Raw genomic sequence first — 20,838 nt, forward strand, 5'->3', positions numbered from 1 at the left:
CATCCGACCAATAAAAGAAAAGTGTTTTTAAAACAAAAAAAGTCAACCTTCAAATAATTATGTTTAGTTATGCACTTAATACTTGGTCGGGAATACTTTTGCAGAAATGACTGCTTCAATGTGGCGAGGCATGGAGGCAATCAGCCTGTGGCACTGCTCAGGTGTTATGGAGGCCCAGGATGCTTCGATAGCGGCCTTAAGCTCATTCAGAGTGTTGAGTCTTGTGTCTCTCAACTCTCTCTTCACAATATCCCACAGATTCTCTATGGGGTTCAGGTCAGGAGAGTTGGCAGGCCAATTGAGCACAGTAATACCATGGTCAGTAAACCATTTACCAGTGGTTTTGGCACTGTGAGCAGGTGCCAGGTCGTGCTGAAAAATGAAATCTTCATCTCCATAAAGCTTTTCAGCAGATGGAAGCATGAACCCACTTTTGAACCAGAAACAGTGGCAGAAGCGAGTGACCTGGGCTACAGAGAAGCAGCACTGGACTGTTGCTCAGCGGACCAAAGTACTTTTTTCGGATGAAAGCAACTTTTACATGTCATTCGGAAATCAAGGTGCCAGAGTCTGGAGGAAGACTGGGGAGAGGGAAATGCCCAAATGCCTGAAGTCCAGTGTCAAGTACCCACAGTCAGTGATAGTCTGGGGTGCCATGTCAGCTGCTGGTGTTGGTCCACAGTGTTTTATCAAGGGTAGGGTCAATGCAGCTAGCTATCAGATTTTGGAGCACTTCATGCTTCCATCTGCTGAAAAGCTTTATGGAGATGAAGATTTCATTTTTCAGCACGACCTGGCACCTGCTCACAGTGCCAAAACCACTGGTAAATGGTCTACTGACCATGGTATTACTCTGCTCCATTGGCCTGCCAACTCTCCTGACCTGAACCCCATAGAGAATCTGTGGGATATTGTGAAGAAAAAGTTGAGAGACACAAGACCCAACACTCTGGATGAGCCTCCATGCCACGCCGCATTGAAGCAGTCTTTTCTGCAAAAAGATTCCCGACCAAGTATTGAGTGCATAACTGAACATAATTATTTGAAGGTTGACTTTTTTTGTTTTAAAGGAATACTTAAGTCAAAAAAAAAAAATGACATTTACTCACCTGGGGCATCCCTCAGCACCCCGAAGCTGGATGGTGCCCTCGCAGCCCCGCTCCGATCGTCCTGTCCCCGCCGGCGGCTACTTCCGGTTCGGCGACAGCCGCCGACAGGCTGGGAACGCGGCTGATTTTCCGCGTTCCCAGCCGCTGCTATCACTCTCTATGCTGCTATAGCGTATATATATACGCTATAGCAGCATAGAGAGTGATAGCAGCGGCTGGGAACGCGGAAAATCAGCCGCGTTCCCAGCCTGTCGGCGGCTATCGCCGAACCGGAAGTAGCCGCCGGCGGGGACAGGATGATCGGAGCGGGGCTGCGAGGGCACCATCCAGCTTCGGGGTGCTGAGGGATGCCCCAGGTGAGTAAATGTCATTTTTTTTTTTTGACTTAAGTATTCCTTTAAAAACACTTTTCTTTTATTGGTCGGATGAAATATGCTAATTTTTTGAGATAGGAAATTTGGGTTTTCATGAGCTGTATGCCAAAATCATCAATATTAAAACAATAAAAGGCTTGAACTACTTCAGTTGTGTGTATTTGAATCTAAAATATATGAAAGTCTAATGTTTATCAGTACATTACAGAAAATAATGAACTTTATCACAATATGCTAATTTTTTGAGAAGATCCTGTATACTGTATACATCCCCACCTCTTGTTTCCACCCCATTCCTTTAGATTGTAAGCTTGCAAGGGCAGGGCTCTCACCCTTTTGTGTCATGGACTGTTATTTATTTAATTGCTTGCACTCTGTTAGACATTTATACATTTTAGCCATCATGTTAAATCAAATTGTAATCAGCAGTGCTGTATCTTGTATCAGTGTTCATATTTGATGTATATCATTGTCTGTATCATTATGTATCCCTTGTTTGTTTTCTTACATTGTACAGCGCCACGGAATATGTTGGCGCTTTATAAATAAATAATAATAATAATACTGGGGCAACTATATTACCTATACTGGTGACACCTATATCTGGCATTACCTGATGTGGTGTGCTTAGTATGCCATACTCACTCCTTTCCTTTTTTTGTGTGTGTGTCTTATAATACCCATTACCGGGTGTCAAATGGCCTAGGTATGCCACTGGATATATGGAAATATATTCTGAGAAGCTGTAATGACACACAATCTGAAATGTCTTTATGGAGATGATTTGCATGTAGTGATGAAAAGTGTGTGGAATTAAAAGCCATTTTTTCCTTGTTCTTCCCCATCTGTCTAGACCTCAAGCCACAGACTATACCACATCTTATTGTACAGAAGGTCACAAGAGGAAGAGCCTTGCTCACCAGTCTGTGGGTTGCTGAGGTGTGTAGGAGGAGCATTCAGCTGTTCTAGTGGAAATACTCAGTATACCACAGCTACTGGCAGGCTAAGGGGTTCCCACTAATCCTATCACCAATATCCAATCAAAATATCAATCAAAGTGAGCTCCCACCTTTATAACATCAAGGCCACGTTCACAATGGTGCGTAATAACAGATGCTCTGCAATGTGGTTTACCGCACTGTAATGCACCACCAATGCATCAGTCACAGAGCAGCAGGTGCGTTGCGGTGTAATGGCTTGCGGCATGGTAATACACTGCACGCAGTGTGTTACCGCAAAATGCCCATGTTAATGGTTACAGTACAGCATACTTTTCACTTACGGACTCAGAAGACCAGCACTTCTCCTTTCACTATAGTATTTAAGACACCTTGGCAATATTATCTGACAATCACACACATATCTTCCACTATATATTTTCTAAGCAAGGGCATGGTCTGTGCACCAGAAAACATAAACTATTTCTATTGTAGCATACAGAAAGAGGTTCAGTACTGTCGGACCCAGCTGTAAACAGCTGTTATTTCCCACAATGCAATGAGGTTCAGAGACAGGAAACTGTCAGGACCATTGTCCTGACATCACACTGTGGGAGGGGTTTCACCACAATATCAGCCATACAGACCCCCCTGATGATCTGTTTGATAAAAGAAATAGATTTCTCAAGGGAAAGGGGGTATCAGCTACTGATTAGGGTGAAGTTCAATTCTTGCTCACGGTTTTTCTTTAAGCCATTCCAGTGGAAGAGAATAAGGTGTAGTGGCTCTATGTGATTTCTGTGTACAAGGAAAATGTACAGTAGGTAACATTATCTCCCAAGGGCACAGAATCCTGGAGTTCATTCAGAGATTTATAACCAAGGATTCTCAAGGTTGTCTTTTGTCCAGAGTCCGAATTGATCTAAAACCCTGCGCTGTGCAGCCTTTACTGTCAGGCCCCTTTTACACTTGCGTACTGCGTCACCCCACGTTACCCTTCCCCGTTGCAAGCGCCTTTGAAGTCTATGGATACTTGCACACTTCACGCAATGCGAGACAGTGCGCCGCCACCGGAAGTATCCAAAACGCAGCAATGCCGACGCAAGGTCTGCAGTGCATTGCCGCATGATCCGTGCCTACCGCATTGATTGGCAGCAATGCAAGTCAATGGGCGACACAGTTAATGTAAATGACAGGAGCGCATTGTGAAAGGGCGCGCATGTGCGGACCTATGGGAATCCCAGTGGCGTAATACCTGCCCAGCAGGTAGTACGGCACTGAGCATGGGGGTGGCGCAATGCATATGATCGTCGCTGCACCGTGGCGCAGGCTCATATGAATACTGATTTCTACGGTGCGGTTATGCGGCGGTGGTCTACCCTGCCCTGTGATAACCGCACCGTTTGGTGTTAATGGGGCCTCATTGTGACTGTTCACTTAGCAACAAGGAAAGGAGGACAATAGGAAAATAAATATTAAGAGCGTTGCTCTAAAAGAGGAACCGTTAAAGGATGACATCAAATCTGGGTTCTGTTGGCTTTATATTGAACTTTCCTAATCCTCTTATATCCACCCAGCTGCAACTTATGGTCATGATAAGAGCTGGAGGCTGTGTGTCACTGTCACATGCCAGCGGGCCACAAATCAAACGATAATGGCACACGCGTGCGGCACAGCAATGAAGCTCCAACCTCCACTGCTGATTCTGCTCATCTCTCTGTTTGTAAATGTTATCTTTTACAGCTGCAAATCATCACGCTGACACAAATGCTGCAATCAAACATGGAACTCTGCAACCATTTCTACAACTTCCTACCTGGATGGAAGTCACATAGGTTTACGGTAACAGCAAGAGGTTTAGAATCAGGATGATACCATTTATTGGCTATTGGCTGACTCACAGGGGCCCCAAAAAATGCAGTTTTTACTTACCTGGGCCTTCTTCCAGCCCCTAGAAGTCATTTGGGTCCCTTGGTGCAGCTCTGATTCCACTCCAGGGTCCCCCTGTCAGCCTGTAAGGATCTGCCACCCCTGCGAGCGCCCACATCATCTTGAGCGCATTCTGCATGCGCAGGTGCAGTACTTTCCTGATGACGTGGGCGCATGCATAGAAGGTGTTGACTACAGGCTGACAGCGGGCCCCCGGAGAGAACCGGAGCTGCGCCAAGGGACTCAAATGACTTCTAGGGGCTGGAAGAAGCCCCAGGTAAGTAAAACTGTATTTTTGCCTGGCATCGTGACTCCTTTAAAAGGAATAAACACAGTAAGCTTTTGGCTAATCAGCCTTCTACACATTCAATTCCTGTATGCTGACAAGATATTACAACACACCACTTATCCTATCATGCAATCATCTAAAAGAGATACATAGATTGTTTTGCAAAAATAACTAAATGTCATTAAAGTGAACCTGAGGTGAAAATAAGCTGATGAGGAAAACAATTGTATTTATTTTGGAGATTAAATTGTAACGATCGGTGAAGCACAGAGAGGTCTGATTACCGGTGACCTGCAGCGTCACGGGGAATACAGACGTATACCAGATTATATGTGATCTGCAGTATCACCGATAATCCAATATACTAGCTAACCTCCGTTCACCTGAGTAGAGTGTAGTGTTAGGTGTAACAGTAACACTTAGAGGACTAGGCCTCAGTACAGCAAGACGTACTGTACAGATTCCCTCCGCAACCGTGAGCTCTCCAAGACGGGAGGAGTCAGGCTGCCAGCAGGAAGGATCTTCTGGAAGTAACCCTCAGGCGGAAGGGTCACTAACAGAACAAGGAACCGCCTCCAAGAGTGAGGTCGGTTCTCGAGGTCGGACAAGCCAGGTCGTACACACACGGACAGATAAAGTACAATACAGTAGGCAAAGGCGGAGTCAAAGTACAGGCAGGGTTCGGCAACGGGGTATCAGATATATCGGGGTACAAAATCAGGAGGCAGAAACAGACTAGGAACGAGCCGAGGTTCGGCAACAGAGTATCAGAAATATCGAGGTACAAGGTCAGAGTTCAAGAGAGTAGTCGAGCAGGCAAATTGTCATAACAGATAATCACAATCAAACTAGTACTTTAGCTATCAATATCTAGCTAAGTGTAGGATTACGGCTCCAGCCGGTCCCGGCACACTTAAGGATCTGACTACGGATCTGGGTGCTCCCACATATGTGATCGCAACGCCAGACAAAGCAAGAGTGAACAGCCGGCAGTATATATGCCCCTATGCATCCCCCAGCACCTCCCAGATTGCTGGACCAATGGGGAGCGGAGTAAGAGTCAGCTGACCTGCCTGATCAGCTGACTCTCTCCCGGGTGTCATAAGGCCTGTTTGAGTGCGCGCGCGCGCGACAATCTAAACCCTGTGGGACTACGAGTCCCAGCCACCGCAGCCCCGCTCAGCGGTGTCTCCGCTGCGGGGACATGTGCGCGAACCGCCGCGTCCAACGCGGCGGTTTCGCCGCGTTGCCCCACCTGCTGCATGGAGGCAGCCGCCTCATGATGTGAAGAGGCGGCTGCCTCTCCGTGTGCTGCGGAAAGAGCCGCCCGCCGCTGGCTCATGGCGGCGGCTCTTCCGCGATTCCTCACATAAATGTTTTATTATCTCTGTTCAATGGCAGTCTATTAAGAGTCCCAGAGTTAAAATACATAAACTATTGACTTTTTCTATCTCTCCCCTGCCCTCAGAAGCTGTATTCTGCAAAAATTAATTATTTCAGGCAGCAAAAACAAAAAACCAGCCTGGTTATTAATATGTGTTGCACTGTACACACATGTTTATATCATCATGTCCCATATCACCTTTAGTACAATTTAAGATGCCTTAATTGCAAGTTTGCAACAGAACATCCAAATAAGGTCTTGAAAGGATGTTAGCTAAATTATGACATAGATAAGACCTTTTGTTTACTCAGTCCTCATATAAGTATAACATGAGACTCAGGCTGGCAAAAACTCCGACCAAAAATTGAGCTTTATCCCAACCAGTAGCTGATACCCCCTTTTACATGAGAAATCTATTCCTTTTCACAAACAGACCATCAGGGGGCTCTGTATGACTAATATTGTGGTGAAACCCATCCCACAAGCAACCCCTCCCACAAGAAACTCTGAGGACCATGGTACTCCTGGCAGTTTCCTATCTGTGAACCTTGTTGCATTGTGGGAAATAGCTGTTTACAGCAGTTTCCAACTGCCAAAAAAGCATGCAGCAGCTACATCACCTGCCAACAGGAAAAATGTCACCATGTAATAAATGTCAGAATGTAAATCAGGGATTTTGAAAGATTTTACAATGGGCAAATGCTGACTAAATCATTTATACATAATTATTGTAAAAATGAAACCCTTTTTATTACATTATTTTCACTGGAGTTGCTCTTTAAGGCTTAAAGGTGGCACACTGCAAGAGCTTTTTAAATGCTAGTGATTTGAAAAGCTCTTGCTAATGCAATGCTATGGGGGATTTTACAAAATCACATCGCTGTAGTGAGAACACACACATAGGATAACATTAGCAAGAGCTTGTAAAATCAAAAAGCGCCCAGAAAAGCGCTTGTAATGTGCACCAGCCCTCATAGCAGAAATAAAATGTATCCATGTATAATGAATTCCAAGACACAAAAGGGGAGGGAACCCTACCCTTGCACACTTAAAATCTAAAGGAATAGGGGGGAAACAAGAGGAGGGGTTGTACATAATCATACCTATAGGCAGTGTGTTCTAGTATATCTGGTAGGAGTGCAACTTGGCTTTAGGACAAAGGGGAAGTGGCCCAAGGTAGAGCAAACAAGTGAGTTTTGAGAGAGCATTTAAATGTAACAAAGGTTGGAGAGTGACGGATGTGCTGTGGGAGGGCATTCCAGAGGAGGGGTGAAGCATGTGCAAAATGTTGTATACGTAAATGCGAGGAGGTAATTCTGAGATTACAATACAATAATACAATACAATAACATTTGTAAAGCGCTTTTCTCCCATAGGACTCAAAGCGCATAGCTGTGTCTCAGATTAATACAGGGTTTCAGGCTGGGTTGTGTTACAGAGGAGATAGTCAGATGTTCATGAATGCCAGACTGAAAAGGTAGGTTTTCAGTTTAGACTTAAATGCTTCCAGGGATGGGGCTGTCCTGATTGGGTGTGGCAGGGAGTTCCAAAGTGTAGGGGCAGCATGACAAAAGGCTCTGTCTCCAAAGGTTTTGAGGTGGACTCTGGGGGTGACCAAGGTGTTACGTCCTTTTGATCTAAGATTGTGGGGGGTGTGATGTAGTTGCAACAAGTCCTTCAGGTATCCAGGGCCCAGATTGTGCAAGGATTTGAATGTCAGTAAGCCAATCTTAAACAGAATTCTCCATTTTATCGGTAGCCAGTGGAGTGAGCTCAGGGTTGGTGTTATGTGGCAATGGCGGGGTTGGCTCGTTAACAGCCTTGCGGCGGCATTCTGTACTAATTGCAGGCGGCGTAAGTCTTTCTTATGCAGGCCTGTGTAGAGGACGTTGCAGTAGTCTAACCTTGATGTGACGAAGGCATGAACTAGGGTTGGAAGATCCTCTGAAGGAATTAGGTGTTTAATCCTTGCAATATTCCTTAGGTGAAAGAAGGAATGTTTCACAACAGCTGAGATTTGATTCCTGAAGCTTAATTTCCCATCAATCAGTACTCCCAGGCTGCGCACACAGTCTGAGTTGTTCAGGTCTGAGCTCCCTATCCTTAGCGGTGTTGGTTGAGACTGGAGCTGCTTTGCTGTTGAGCCCTGGCCCTCGATAACAAGAACCTCCGTTTTGTCAGCATTAAAGAAAACCTGAACTGACAATTAAAAGTCAAAATAAGCATACACAAGTCATACTTACCTTCCATGTAGTCTACTCCTCAGTGTCTTTCTCCTGTCCCGCGTCCTATTTGTTCACTGTGATCAAGGGAATTTTCCGTCCTCCATTTTGAAAATGGCTATTACCCATAACAGCTTTCTGGTCAGCACACAGTTTAACTGTAACATCGCCCACTTGAGCCATAGGGAAACATGGACATTACCTGGTACATCAGTTTTTCTCTCAGCTATAACTGACAGCAACTGATATTTTACTGACAGCAACTGATATATTTAAGATCTGACAAAATATTGTCAGAACTGGAAGGGATTATTGTCAGAAGAAAATGGTGAGCTTCTGAGAGGAACTGATGGCAAGGTAACTATGCAATGTTCATTTGAAGTTACCTCATGTGTTTATTTTAAATATTTTTACTCAGTACAGGTTCTCTTTAAGTTTTAGCCAATTATTATTCATCCACTCCTGAAGCTCAGCTAAGCATGCGTTTATTTGTGGAGTAGGGTCTGTGACATCAGGTTTGAATGACAAATATAGCTGGGTGTCATCAGCATAGCAATGATATGTCAGGCCATGTTTTTGTATGATTTCTCCAAGTGACGATTGGGTTGGTAGTGAAGAGATGTACAGGGGAGAGAGATTGTGGAGATCTTTGTAGGTTAGGGTTAAGAGTTTGAACTGGATCCTCTGGTTAATTGGTAGCCAATTAAGAGCTTGACTGAGAGAAGCAGCAGAGGAGAAACGAGAACAATATGAATGAGACGATCAGCTGAGTTCAGTACAGATTGGAGCAGTGCCAGTCTGTCAGTTGGTAGTGGGACGTTGCTAGGATTCAAAGAGATCCTGGGCACTTTTGGGCACTCCAGATGGAAAATGGGTGTGGCCACGCACATAATGTGGGTGTGGTCATGGGTGGAGCTAAATTTACATGAACTTAAGCTGTCTAAATAGGCCTGCCCAGCAAAATGTTGGATGAAGCCCTTTCTCTATTAATACAAATGACCCCCCTCCCCATGCAGCATATCACATTAATAGGCAGTGTCACTAAAACTAGGCAGAGTTACCTGACTTCGGTTCTGACTAGTCTGGCTTTCTGCTAGGCGGCTGGCCTGCTGCCAGGTGATCTCCCATGCTCCCATAAAGGCAACACAGCACCCAGTGCCCCACATAGAGGCACCCAGCATACCCCCGATTGATGCACCACAGCTAACTGTGCCTGGGGGACATCCGGGGCACCCCAAAATTGATCCGGGGCACGTGCCACTGATCTTTGGGGCTAGCAACGCCCCTTGTAGTCCACAAAGTAGTATGTTGCAGTAGTCCAGACGAGATATTATAAGAGCTTGTATTAACATTTTAGTTGTGTCTTGAGTGAGAAAAGGTTGGATGCAAGATATGTTTTTGAGTTGGAGATGGCAGGAGCTGGTTATGGAGTGAACATGAGGAATAAAAGGGAGAGATGAGTCGAATATTATCCCCAAGCACTGTGCTTTGGGAACTGAAGTTATGGGAGTGTTATTAACATTTATTGTAACTTCAGGCAGAGAGGTGGACAGAGAGGGTGGAAAATGATAAGTTCTGTTTTACTCATATTAAGCTTTAAGAAGCAAGAGGATATGAAGTAGGATATAGCAATCAAGCGGTCAGGAACACATGTGAGGATGGAGTTAAGGTCTGGGGCCGAGACGAACAGTTGTGTATCGTCTGCATATAAGTGGTATTGAAACCCGAATGAGTTGATTAAATTGCATGTAGATGGAAAAGAGGATGGGGCCAAGGGCAGAGACTTGAGGTACCACCACAAACAAAGGATGAGGAGAAGAGATCTGATCTGAGTAAAAGACTGAGAAGGACCATCCAGAGAGATAGGAAGATAACCAGGAGAGAGCGAGGCCCTTTATGCCTATAGATGATCCATTGTGTTGCGTTCCTGTTTTTACAGGGAACGCAACGCAGCAGCCCACTGTGAATTTTGCCTTAGTTAAGTTTCTGCTCATAGTAATGCAGATTATCGATAATGCATGTCCACTAAAAACATACTCTGCATACTAATGGTCAGTTTTATCATTCTAGGAAGGAAGTTTGCTTATGCGTACTGTGTAACTCACTCCAATGTAGACTTCCCCTTTCTTTGCAATCAATTGCTGCTTAAGTACCTGATTTGCATGTACAATAGCCCTAAACTGTTAATGGAAAATCAAATCTTTCTATCATTTGAGTCTTTGTCCCTGTTGAGAAATAAAACTCTAAAGATATGTGTTTTGTACACTCCTTTCATCACCATGGAAACAAAAAGAGGAACTGTTTAAGCTTTCTCAATTTCTTTGATGAAAAATAATCTATAGCTCTTGAAGTACATATTTGGTTTGGTAAGAAGTACCCTTGTTGCACCAGCAATAAGAGAAAGAAGGAGCTGATGCCTCTAAAGGTGGCCATACATCTATAGACTTGGCGGACGATTGACCATCAGATTCGAATATAATCCAATCAGATGAAAATCAGTGCAGCCAAGTGCGGCGGTAGCGGTGTGCAATAATGGTGAACAACGAACGCGATGGATACCCCTGCCACTACCCCTTCCCCAGCAGGCGTGAGCTTCGGATCAAATTCAAATTAAATCCAAGTGAGTTTCATTCGGATTTCATCCTCTAATTAGTGCCACTGAGCAGGTGTGTGCAGCGGGGGGGGGTTAAACTTACCCAGCAGCCTTCTTCTTTAACCCGTCCCACTCTGCGATCCTAGCCACGGTCACGTGACTACAAACACTTCCTCATTCCGGGATGAAGGAGGAAGCGTAGTAGTCATGTGACGCGGCTTGGAAGGAACACAGCGTGGGACGAATTTGATCCGGAGCTCATCCCTGCCCCCCAGTGTCTGTGCAGTTATACTTTATCTGTCCATGTTGAGTGTCTGTGCCCTATTTCTGCATTCACTGACCACCAGCATATTGCATGTGAGGCCTGTGTGTAATGTCACCCAAACCACATGGGGGCGCAAATGTGGAAGTACAATGAGGATGGCAGGCAGTTAAAGTATACCTGTACAAGCACCGGGGGGGGGGGGGGGGGGGAGGGGTTGGTGGTGGACAACTGCCGGTAGCAGCATCAAAAGGCCGAGAGACACGCGGCGGCACGTCCGGGTGTGCGGGATCGCAGGCGAATCCCATCAGCCGCGCCATGTACGGCTATGGGATTCGCTGCCTCCCGAGTGAATTCTGTGGGGGGTTCCGGCCGAATCGCTACCGCAAGCGATTCGGCCGGCGGCACCATAGTCGCCTATGGCAGAGTTTCCCTGCGCGATTTGCCTGCGGGGAAACTCTGCAGAATCGCGGCGGTTTCCGCATAAGTAGAAACGGGCCCTAAGGAGACCACTTAAAAACATATGCAAAGATTGAGAGGTTTATTAGGACTCTCAACCTGCATATGAAATCAATACTCTGAGCCTGATTTACTAGACCCCAGAAAGTTTAGGACTCACTTAAGGCGCTTTTCCACTTGCTGTGATTGCGATGTGAACCAATAGATGTGAAACGCGATCACACCAATAATCGTGCACCCCGACAATTTCATTTTGCAAAGTATCGAAACACGCTAATGGAAAAGTGCATCGCAATTTACATGTAAATCACGGTGCACTAGTGATCAGCAAAAATGCCACCGATCTGCTTTTTTAAGCGGATCGCTGCTAATGGGAAAGGGCCCTTAGCCTCACCAGGCAATGGCATTCACCAGTTTCCAGTGTGACTGACCCATACACAAACCAAAAGCCATCTACATGTAGGAATCCATGTCTTTCAGCAGAGACCTATATCTCAGATTTCATCCTTATTTTCATTTCTATGCATGTAATTAATATAATTAAAGGATATCTGAACTGACGTGTGACATGAAGAGATAAACTTAGGTAGATATAGCATTAGTCCCACTAAGATATTGTCCAGAGTCCTGTTCTGTTCTCCTGCACTGCAAGCCTTAAAGTGTACTAGAGCTGTCACATAACGAAGATTTGATACTCACAGCTTCCTCCCGCAGCATAAGCTCATCTGAGTCCCACGTCGTCCTCCCGCGGTCTGCTGTTCAGCCGCAATCAGCCCCGATAATAGGTCCAGTCTGGGTCTTATGCGCATGCACAGACCTACCGCTTTTGCAGTAGACCCAGACTGGACCCGACTGAGCTGTTACCGGGGCTGATCGCGGTTGAACAGCAGACTGCGGGAGGACGACGTGGGACTCAGACGAGCTTATGCTGCTGGAGGAAGCTGCGGTGAGTATCAAATCTACATTATGTAACAGCTCTGGTTTCCTTTTAAAAAAAAGTAGTAGAAGGTAAAAGACTTTAATCTGACTGAGGAAACAATGCTCATAAAGTTTTAGCTCCATAAAGCTCAAAGGGTCATTACTTCCGTTTATTTTGCATCTGAATGAAGAAAAATCAGTCATGGCTGCTGTTTAAAAATTCAGATCTTCAATCAACACTGAAAAGTCACCTGTTCAGTCTGGCATTTATGATCACATTACTAAATACAGATCTAATACAAACGTATGCGCTTTGGGTCCTTCAGGAAAAAAGTGCTTTGCAAATGTTTTGTAGTTGTGGTTGTTGTTAGTGCACTAGTTGTGAACTCTGGTCACTCGGGGTATCAGGTGATAAAATTAAAAATGTTGGGGTCAGCAGAAGGTGCACCTGGTGCACCTGTAGAATCAGGTTCCTCCGCTGTAGGCTTCACCTCCACCTCCGACATTCTGCCAAAACAGCTCCAGCACGTCTGTCACTGCTGCTCCACTCCAGACATGCTTGGCCCATGTGTCCCCATCCGAAATGGCCGCTTGGATACGCATAGGAAGTGGGGTAGAATGTCAGGTTTTTGTAGGCAGTGTGTTCTGTGCCTTCCGTTCCCCATTGGTTTCTGTGTGCCTGATGGTGCTGTCAGGCTCTGGTCAGGATGCGTGGGCCGGAGATCCGGACCCAAAAAATAGCGCATGTTGGAAAAGAGTCCGGATCCGATCCGGCTTCGGTACGTACGGAACGGACGCGTGTGAACGTCCGCATAGACATTACATTGCTATGCGGAACATACGTTCCGTTTGTACAGTATGTGTTCCGGATCCGATCAGGAAAATCCTGATAGCGAACGCTAATGTGAACCGGGCCTAAGGACACAGCAAACTACAGTATTGGAACCTGAGATGGTTTGTGTAATAAACGGAAGAGCAAGCAGCTGCTTTAAAATGAAACAACCATTGTAAAAACTCCAGTAAATTCTATTTTAGTTATAACACAAAATAATAATAATAAATAATGATGCAAGATTTTCGAATTATGGTACAAATCAAGTCTGGGCATGTTGGTTGAAGTCTCCATGCGCAGAGCAAGAGCAGGCACAGTGCCAGTCTTCCGGTACCTCCTCCTCCTTGTTTCCCAGCATCTCTGTCTGCCACACACAACATGGCGGGCCAGTACAGATCGTCGCTCTGACATCATTGGCCGTTGCTGCGCACTTAGTTGAAAGTAATACCCCCATTCCGCGAAAGGTGGCCGATAGCGTCCAGCTTCTATGGCAACGCGGGGCTGCCTGGGCGGAGACTAGGGCCGGAAGACACGGCTTTGGCGGGAGACTGGAAAGAGACTGCAGGGCTGGGAAGTAAGTGGGGGGCAGCTGCCATGTGCGGCGGGTGGCTGTACGTGGCCAGTGGGGAGATGTGTTGTGTCATTGATCATAGTGGGGATGGGTGCTAGCTGCATGGAAGGCAAGGGGGTCCCCAGGCCCCTCTGACTTTGGTATACTGTATGCGATATGTTCCATAGCCTGCGGATGGTGATTATTGCATAGAGATTATCCTGCATGTTGGAAATGTCTGCATCTAATTAAATTGCCAGAATTAAATAAATCTATGATTAAGTGGGGAGCAGCGCTGAATCTTGTAGATTTTTCATCTTCGGGAACCAGAATTAATTTAAGAGGAACTGGAACTTTTTTTAAAAGCTGATCAAATTCTGGAGTGAATGACTTATCAACCAAGAGAGAGCTTCTAGTGGTCAGATAGCTCATGAGTCTGATTAACCCTGTGTAAGTTTTGGGCCCATTTCCACCAGACCTGGTTTTAAATGCACAAAAAACAACACAAAATTGACAGGCCATGTAAAATCAATGTAGACACAGAAACATAAAAACAGAGCATTTATATTGTGCTTTTCTCTTGGTGGACTCAAAGCGCCAGAGCTGCAGCTTTTAGGATGTGCGCTATAGACAGTAGCAGTGTTAAGGAGTCTTGCCCAAGGTCTCCTCACTGAATAGGTACTGGCTTACTTAACAGGATGAAATATATACATATACAGTATATGCAATTTTCTGTGAGTGGAGAAAAAAGAAACACCCAAAATGGGCAAGTTGCTTTTTTTCCTGGATGCTGCATGTGTTATTCAATGTTTCAAGGCTGGGGAACACAACCATTGATCGCATACAAATGCATGTGGAGTCTGGAAAACCGTGCATGAAAAGACTTGTTCGAAAGCACTGAGGCTGCCATATTTATATCTTTTTAAACCATATCAGTTTCCTGGCAGCACCTGCTGATCTATTTGTCTGCAGTAGTGTCTGAATAACACCAGAAACCAGCATGCAGCTAATCTTGTCAGATCTGACATTAATGTCAGAAACGGCCTGATCTGCTGCATGCTTGTTCATGGTCTGTGGCTAAATGGATCAGCATGATAGCCGGGCAACTAGCATTGCTTGAAAGGGAATAAATAGACTGCAAAGGTCACAGACCAATATAACAATAAGACTTTAAGCAAGTGTTTTATAGTCCATGAGCTAAAGTTGGGAGCCAGCTTTGTTAGGTTTGCACTTTGCGACTCATCTAACAATAACGCAGCAGAAATCAGCAAGGCATAGCATAACACACTTGTCATGTCCTTTTATACATTTTAAAGGGCTGCAGCCCTGAAAACTAGAATAGAGAAAGAAATGAAAGAAGCGAGTAAAGAGAAGAAAGAAGGGGGGGGGGGGTCGGGGAGAGGGGGAGGATTGGGGACTGGGGGGAAGTTTGGGAAAGGGGAGGATGGATATGGTGTTGGAGGACTTTAAAGAGAATCTGTATTGTTAAAATCACACAAAAGTAAACATACCAGTGCGTTAGGGGACATCTCCTATTACCCTCTGTCACAATTTTGCCGCTCCCCGCCGCATTAAAAGCGGTTAAAAACAGTTTTAAAAAGTTTTATAAACAAAAATGGCCACCAAAACAGGAAGTAGGTTGATGCACAGTATGTCCACACATAGAAAATACATCCATACACAAGCAGGCTGTATACACCCTTCCTTTTGAATCTCAAGAGATCATTTGTGTGTTTCTTTCCCCCTGCATCTCTCATGCACTGAAGTTTCAGGCTGCTCTTTTCTTCCTGCAAACAGGTTTGCCCTTGTTTGTAATTCCTCACTATGTGAAAGCCCAGCCAGCTCAGAGGACGATTTATCCAGCTTGTAAAAGATAAGAGAGAAGCTGCTCTAATCTAAATAACACACAGGCAGTGTGCAGAGAGGGGCCTGGAAGGGGGAGTTCATAGCAGAACCACAACACTGAAGAACTTGGCAGCCTTCCAGACACAGGCTGACAAGTCTGACAAGAGAGAGATAAGTTGATTTATTACAGAGACTGTGATAGTACAAAGTGCTGCAGTAAGCCAGAACACATTAGAATAGCTTTTGGAACTTGTAGGATGATAAAAAACAGGATGCAATTTTTGTTACGGAGTCTCTTTAAGTTCTACCCTATAAGCCGGTGGCTTATAACAAGAGCGTGCCAATGTTCCCATATTTTGTTGAATTTATGAACCTTATCCTCAAGGATCGCTGCCGTCCTCTCCTGGGTCATGTAAGACTTCAACCTATTTTTAACTTCCTCAAAGGAGACAAAGGTAATTGTTATTGGTATGTGACCTTTGAAGTCTGTAACCACATTTAAAACTTTAATAAAAATATTGAAACAGAAAAGGAATAAATATGTTGGCCTCCATATCCGTCTTGCGTCAGTTATGGGGCCTAATACCTGTAAACATAACTGTATTCTTTAGTCTAAGGGCCATTTTCCCCTGCATGCACTTGGATCGTATTTCTGAAGCTGTTCGGTTTTGCTTATTGCAATGACACTTTTTAATAACATAAATGGGACTTTGCAATTAAAACAAAAATTGCATATCAAACACTCTCAAACTCTTGTGTTTTGCATTTCCATTTTGTATTGGGAAATGTCCCTAAGCAGCATGGTCATGTGACTTGGAGAAGGGTTTGTTTAGGGGCAGCATGGGAAGATCTTTATCTCCCAGAAGGCAATGCTTCTATGATTCTAGGATAGTTGGCAATAATGGTCCAGTGTTGAACAGGTAACCTTACTACTTAGTATTTACATCAACATTAGCTATATGTTAATAGTCTGGGGTCTAAAGCTACGTACACACATGTGATAACGATCGTTCGTTGTGAACGACGAACGAACTTTTAATTGACGAAAGAACGACCTAAGTAAAGTTAGTTTTTAAAAGTGTGTAACGATCTGATCGTTAGAACAAACGTTACATCACGTAAAGCAACTATTGCGCTTGCAAAATGAAAAGTTCCATGGAGAAATAGCGAAATGCGCATGTCAAGCCTAGTACGAACGACCATTTTCCAATGATGTACTACTTTTGCAAATGATCGTCATTGGAAAAAATCCGCCAAGCTAGATCGTTCGTTTTTAACGATCTGGCTCGTCCGTCGATAGACTTAATGGTTGTTGGCTGCTTCTTTTTAAACTATCGTCGTTTGAAACGATCGGGGAATGATCGTTTCAAACGACTATAGTCGCATGTGTGTACGCACCTTTATAATGTCTGGTGGAAAAGGCCGTAAAGGGAACCTGAGGAGGAACATGGACCCTGTTATCTTCCTTCTCTTAATAAACAATGCTTGTTGCCTGATGTCTGTGATAATGCTTTGCCTCTTCGATACATTTTTTCCGCTCGATTTTCCATCCAATCATTTTTTCCGGTCAATCCTATGCTCAATTCTCATCTTCCGCTCCTTTTTCTTATCATTTTCCATTCACTTCTATGAAAAAAATAGACCAGAAAAACGATTGGAGGGAATATCGGACATGAGAGAATTTATATATTGGACTTTCTATCGGACGCAAAAACATATGGTGTGTAACTAGCATTAAAGAAAAACTGTAACCAAGGCTTGCACTTCATCCCAATGATTATTTGGTAACACCTTTCTTAGGAGAAATCTTTCCCTTTTCTCAAACAAATCATCAGGGGGAGCGAGGATCTGCATGGCTGATATTGTGGTGAAACCCCTCCCATAGTATGTCAGCACCTAGGTCAGTGATGGATAACCTTGGCACTCCAGCTGTGGTCGAACTACAAGTCTCGTGAGGCATTGCAATACTGTGACAACTCTAAGCATAACTCAGGGAGGCAAAGGCATGATGGGATTTGTAGTTTTGTCACAGCTGGCGTGCCAAGTTTAGCCATCACTGACCTAGGTACTGACATTACACTGTAGGAGCCTCGTTGCATTGTGGAAGATAACAGCTGTTTTTAACTGCCAAAAAAGCAGCATCTCTTTCCACAGACATCACCTGCCAGCAGTGAAGATGTCGCCATGTGATACATTTCAGAGTGTAAGTCAGGGAGAGGAACGATTTTACAATGAGCAAACACTGACTACATGATTTTATAAATAGTTCTTGTAAAAATTAAGCACATTTTGTTTCATTATATTACTTTCACTGCAGTTCCTCTATAACGTGGACCTGAACTCTCTGCTCTAAAAGATAAGCAACAGCATAATAACCTTTAAAGGAAAACATGTTTTTGTCAGGTATAAGGTTAACATCCTTTATTTACAAACTAGTTGCGCTGCCAAGATTCCTGAGCTAACACAGCTGAGATCAAATTACACTTGTGATTAGTCACAGATGAGGGGGGAATTGGACAGGCTAAACTCTCTAAATACACACAGAGTGCATTTCTCTCTGTTTTCCTTCTGTCCTGTGCAAGAGTTCAGGTCCACTTGAAGAGCCTGTTAGCGCTACGTCACAATACACAGTGTCTCCCCACATGCGACCCGGACGGGGAGACGCTGCCTATTCAGACAATAGACTTGCTGCCTGAATAATGTGCTGGTGCGATTTGGACAGCATGATGCAGTTTTCTGAAGCACACATCCAAATTCTTATAGACGTGCATACTGGAACCCAGTCTTAATACTTGAAGTCACTGGCCCAGAATGGGAAAAAAAAGCACAGTGACCAGCACTGAAGTAATTCACGGGTAGTCTATTCACATATTAATGTAGTGAATAACAGTAGCCACCATCTGTCAGTAAGATCCAGATGTAATCACAGCTCATGCTGCTAGCAACAGGCAAACTATAGGATCAGAAACGTAGTGTCACATTGCAGCTAAGATCTTCTACCAACGCACCGTCACTGTTTCGGATGGTATACCTGTCCTTTGTCAAGTGATCACTTAAAGGGGAACTTCAGCCTAAACAAACAAACTATTATTAAGTTACATTAGTTATGTTAAAAAAGGTAATGTAATCTCTAACCCTCCCTGTGGGGCAGCAATCTTTTTGATTGAAAGGAGGTGACAGGGAGCATGAGACAGAGTTCCAACTGTGCTGTGTCCTGATCACCCCTCCCAGTTGCGCGTGCGCGCTAGGCTTCAAATCTCAAATTCAAAATTAAAAAAAAAAAAAAAAAACAAAACAGCAGAACATCAGATTTCCCATCATGCTTTGCACAGCATCAGGGTAAAAATGCCCGGGCAGTTTTCTTCTGTGTAGCTAAAAATGAGGCTTGGGTAAGAAAAACAAAGTTCTGATGCTGTGAAACTATTAAAGAAACACCAAGCCTTTTCAGTGCTGCTGAGTTGATTTTTAGTCTGGAGGTTCACTTTAAAGGACCACTCCAGCGAAAAAAGTAAGCAGTTAAAATCTGACGGAATCGACAGGTTTTGGACTAGTCTATTACCTTGTGGTGGACCCTCAGGGTTTTCTTTGTTTTCATAAGCATTTCCTGAAAGGCAGTTGCTAGTCTGACAAAATAGTGAGTGAGTAGGGAGGCTGGCTGGTATCTTACTAATTTGGCGGTTAAACTGCCATTCAGGAAATGCTTTTGAAAGCAAATTATCCCCCATGAGGAGATGGACTATCCCAAAATTTGTCGGTTCGGTCAGATTTGAACTGCTTACTTATTTTGTTGAAGTGGTCCTTTAAAGAAAATTAGGGCTGTCTTTGGGCGTGATTAGATTTGTAAAAACTGTCATTGTCATTTTTATTTTATATTTTGCAGTTAACTCAAAGTTCTGGAAACAGATCTTGACAATGGATTTCAAGCGGAAGAAAGCATTGCCAGCAGGAGGCTTCTCATCTTCCCAGACCAAGAAGAAGAAATCCGACTGGGATGACGATGGCCCCTCCCAGTTTGAGGAGGAACTGGCTTTTCTGGATGAAGTTGAGGCAGATATGGCCATGGAGATGAATGAACCCTGCTCTGACGCTGATGTCCTGCCTGCTGGTAAGTCGGGAAGGCCACTCATCATGTACTTTTTTTTTTCCTTAAGCCTTATTCCAGGGACAGATGCTTTCCTAGATCTGCACAGGTACACCATTGTAGAGCTTCTTTTTGTCCATGTAGAGACTTCCTGACAAATCACTTTTGATCAGAATACTTGAATTGACATGTGACATAATGAAATAAACATAGGTACATTTAGTACTAGACCCACTAATAAATTGTCTGAAGTCCTTTTCTGTTTTTCTATACAGCAGGTGTAAAAACTAGTTCTGTTATCTATTCATTAAGCAGTCAAGGGGAATCTAGCCTGAAATGTCACGAAAAGTAAATAGAAGGCAAAACACCTTTGTCTGTTTCAGGCAGGGAACGCACTTGTCTTTCAGTTTTCTGCACGCGTTTTTCTTCATACTTTTTATGCACCGCAAGTGTGTTTCTATGCAGGACAACGCGCGCGTTTTTTCACAGCAGCTGATGCATTTGATAGAGAAAACTGACAAAATGTGCAGAGTCATGATGCAGAATGTCAGTTTTTTTTCTGCGCGCGAACAACATCTTAAGGGCCCGTTCAGACTGCACGCGTTTCCAGCAGCGTTTTGGAAACGCGTGCAGGAGGCCGTCACGCACGACATCAGACAGTGCATAGAGTGCACTGTCTGATGTTCACACTGCATGCGTTCCGGACCTGTGCGGTCCGGGAAGGCATGCTGCACGCAGATTTTGCAAAAACACGCGGCTGTCCCATTCACTTTTCAGTGATGGGATCAGCCACGCACGCACACAAACGCGGATGGCGTGCGTTCGTACGTGTTGTGTTCCGCACACATGGCCATCCGCATTTGTGATCTGAACAGGCCTTAAGTGTGGACTAGCTCATTGATTAACATGAGTTCTCAGTTTTTCTGTGCAGAAAACACTCACAAAAACAGTCAAGTGTGTTCCCTGCCTGAGGAAACACTTCTGATAAGGATTTAGTGCTGATCATTTCAAAGGGTAATTTTTTTTTCTTTGCAGCTGAAATAAAGCAAACAT

The 20,838-nt window shown here is 44.4% G+C and overlaps 1 protein-coding gene across 2 annotated transcripts in view; it reads left to right on the forward strand.

The window, feature by feature from the left end:
• Window positions 1-13,664: 13,664 nt before the first annotated feature.
• POLD1 (DNA polymerase delta 1, catalytic subunit) overlaps window positions 13,665-20,838 on the forward strand; it is a 171,538-nt gene continuing 164,364 nt past the window's right edge. Inside the window, exons 1-2 of one of the 2 annotated variants that reach the window (XM_068241332.1) lie at window positions 13,665-13,883; window positions 19,585-19,809. In XM_068241332.1, the coding sequence (XP_068097433.1) occupies window positions 19,617-19,809 (193 nt within the window). In that variant the 5' untranslated portion in view covers window positions 13,665-13,883; window positions 19,585-19,616. The remainder of the gene's footprint in view (window positions 13,884-19,584; window positions 19,810-20,838) is intronic. The other variant, XM_068241331.1, reaches the window with a different exon arrangement.

This window comes from Hyperolius riggenbachi, chromosome 6 (genome assembly GCF_040937935.1).
Source record: "Hyperolius riggenbachi isolate aHypRig1 chromosome 6, aHypRig1.pri, whole genome shotgun sequence".
Lineage (NCBI taxonomy): Eukaryota > Metazoa > Chordata > Amphibia > Anura > Hyperoliidae > Hyperolius > Hyperolius riggenbachi.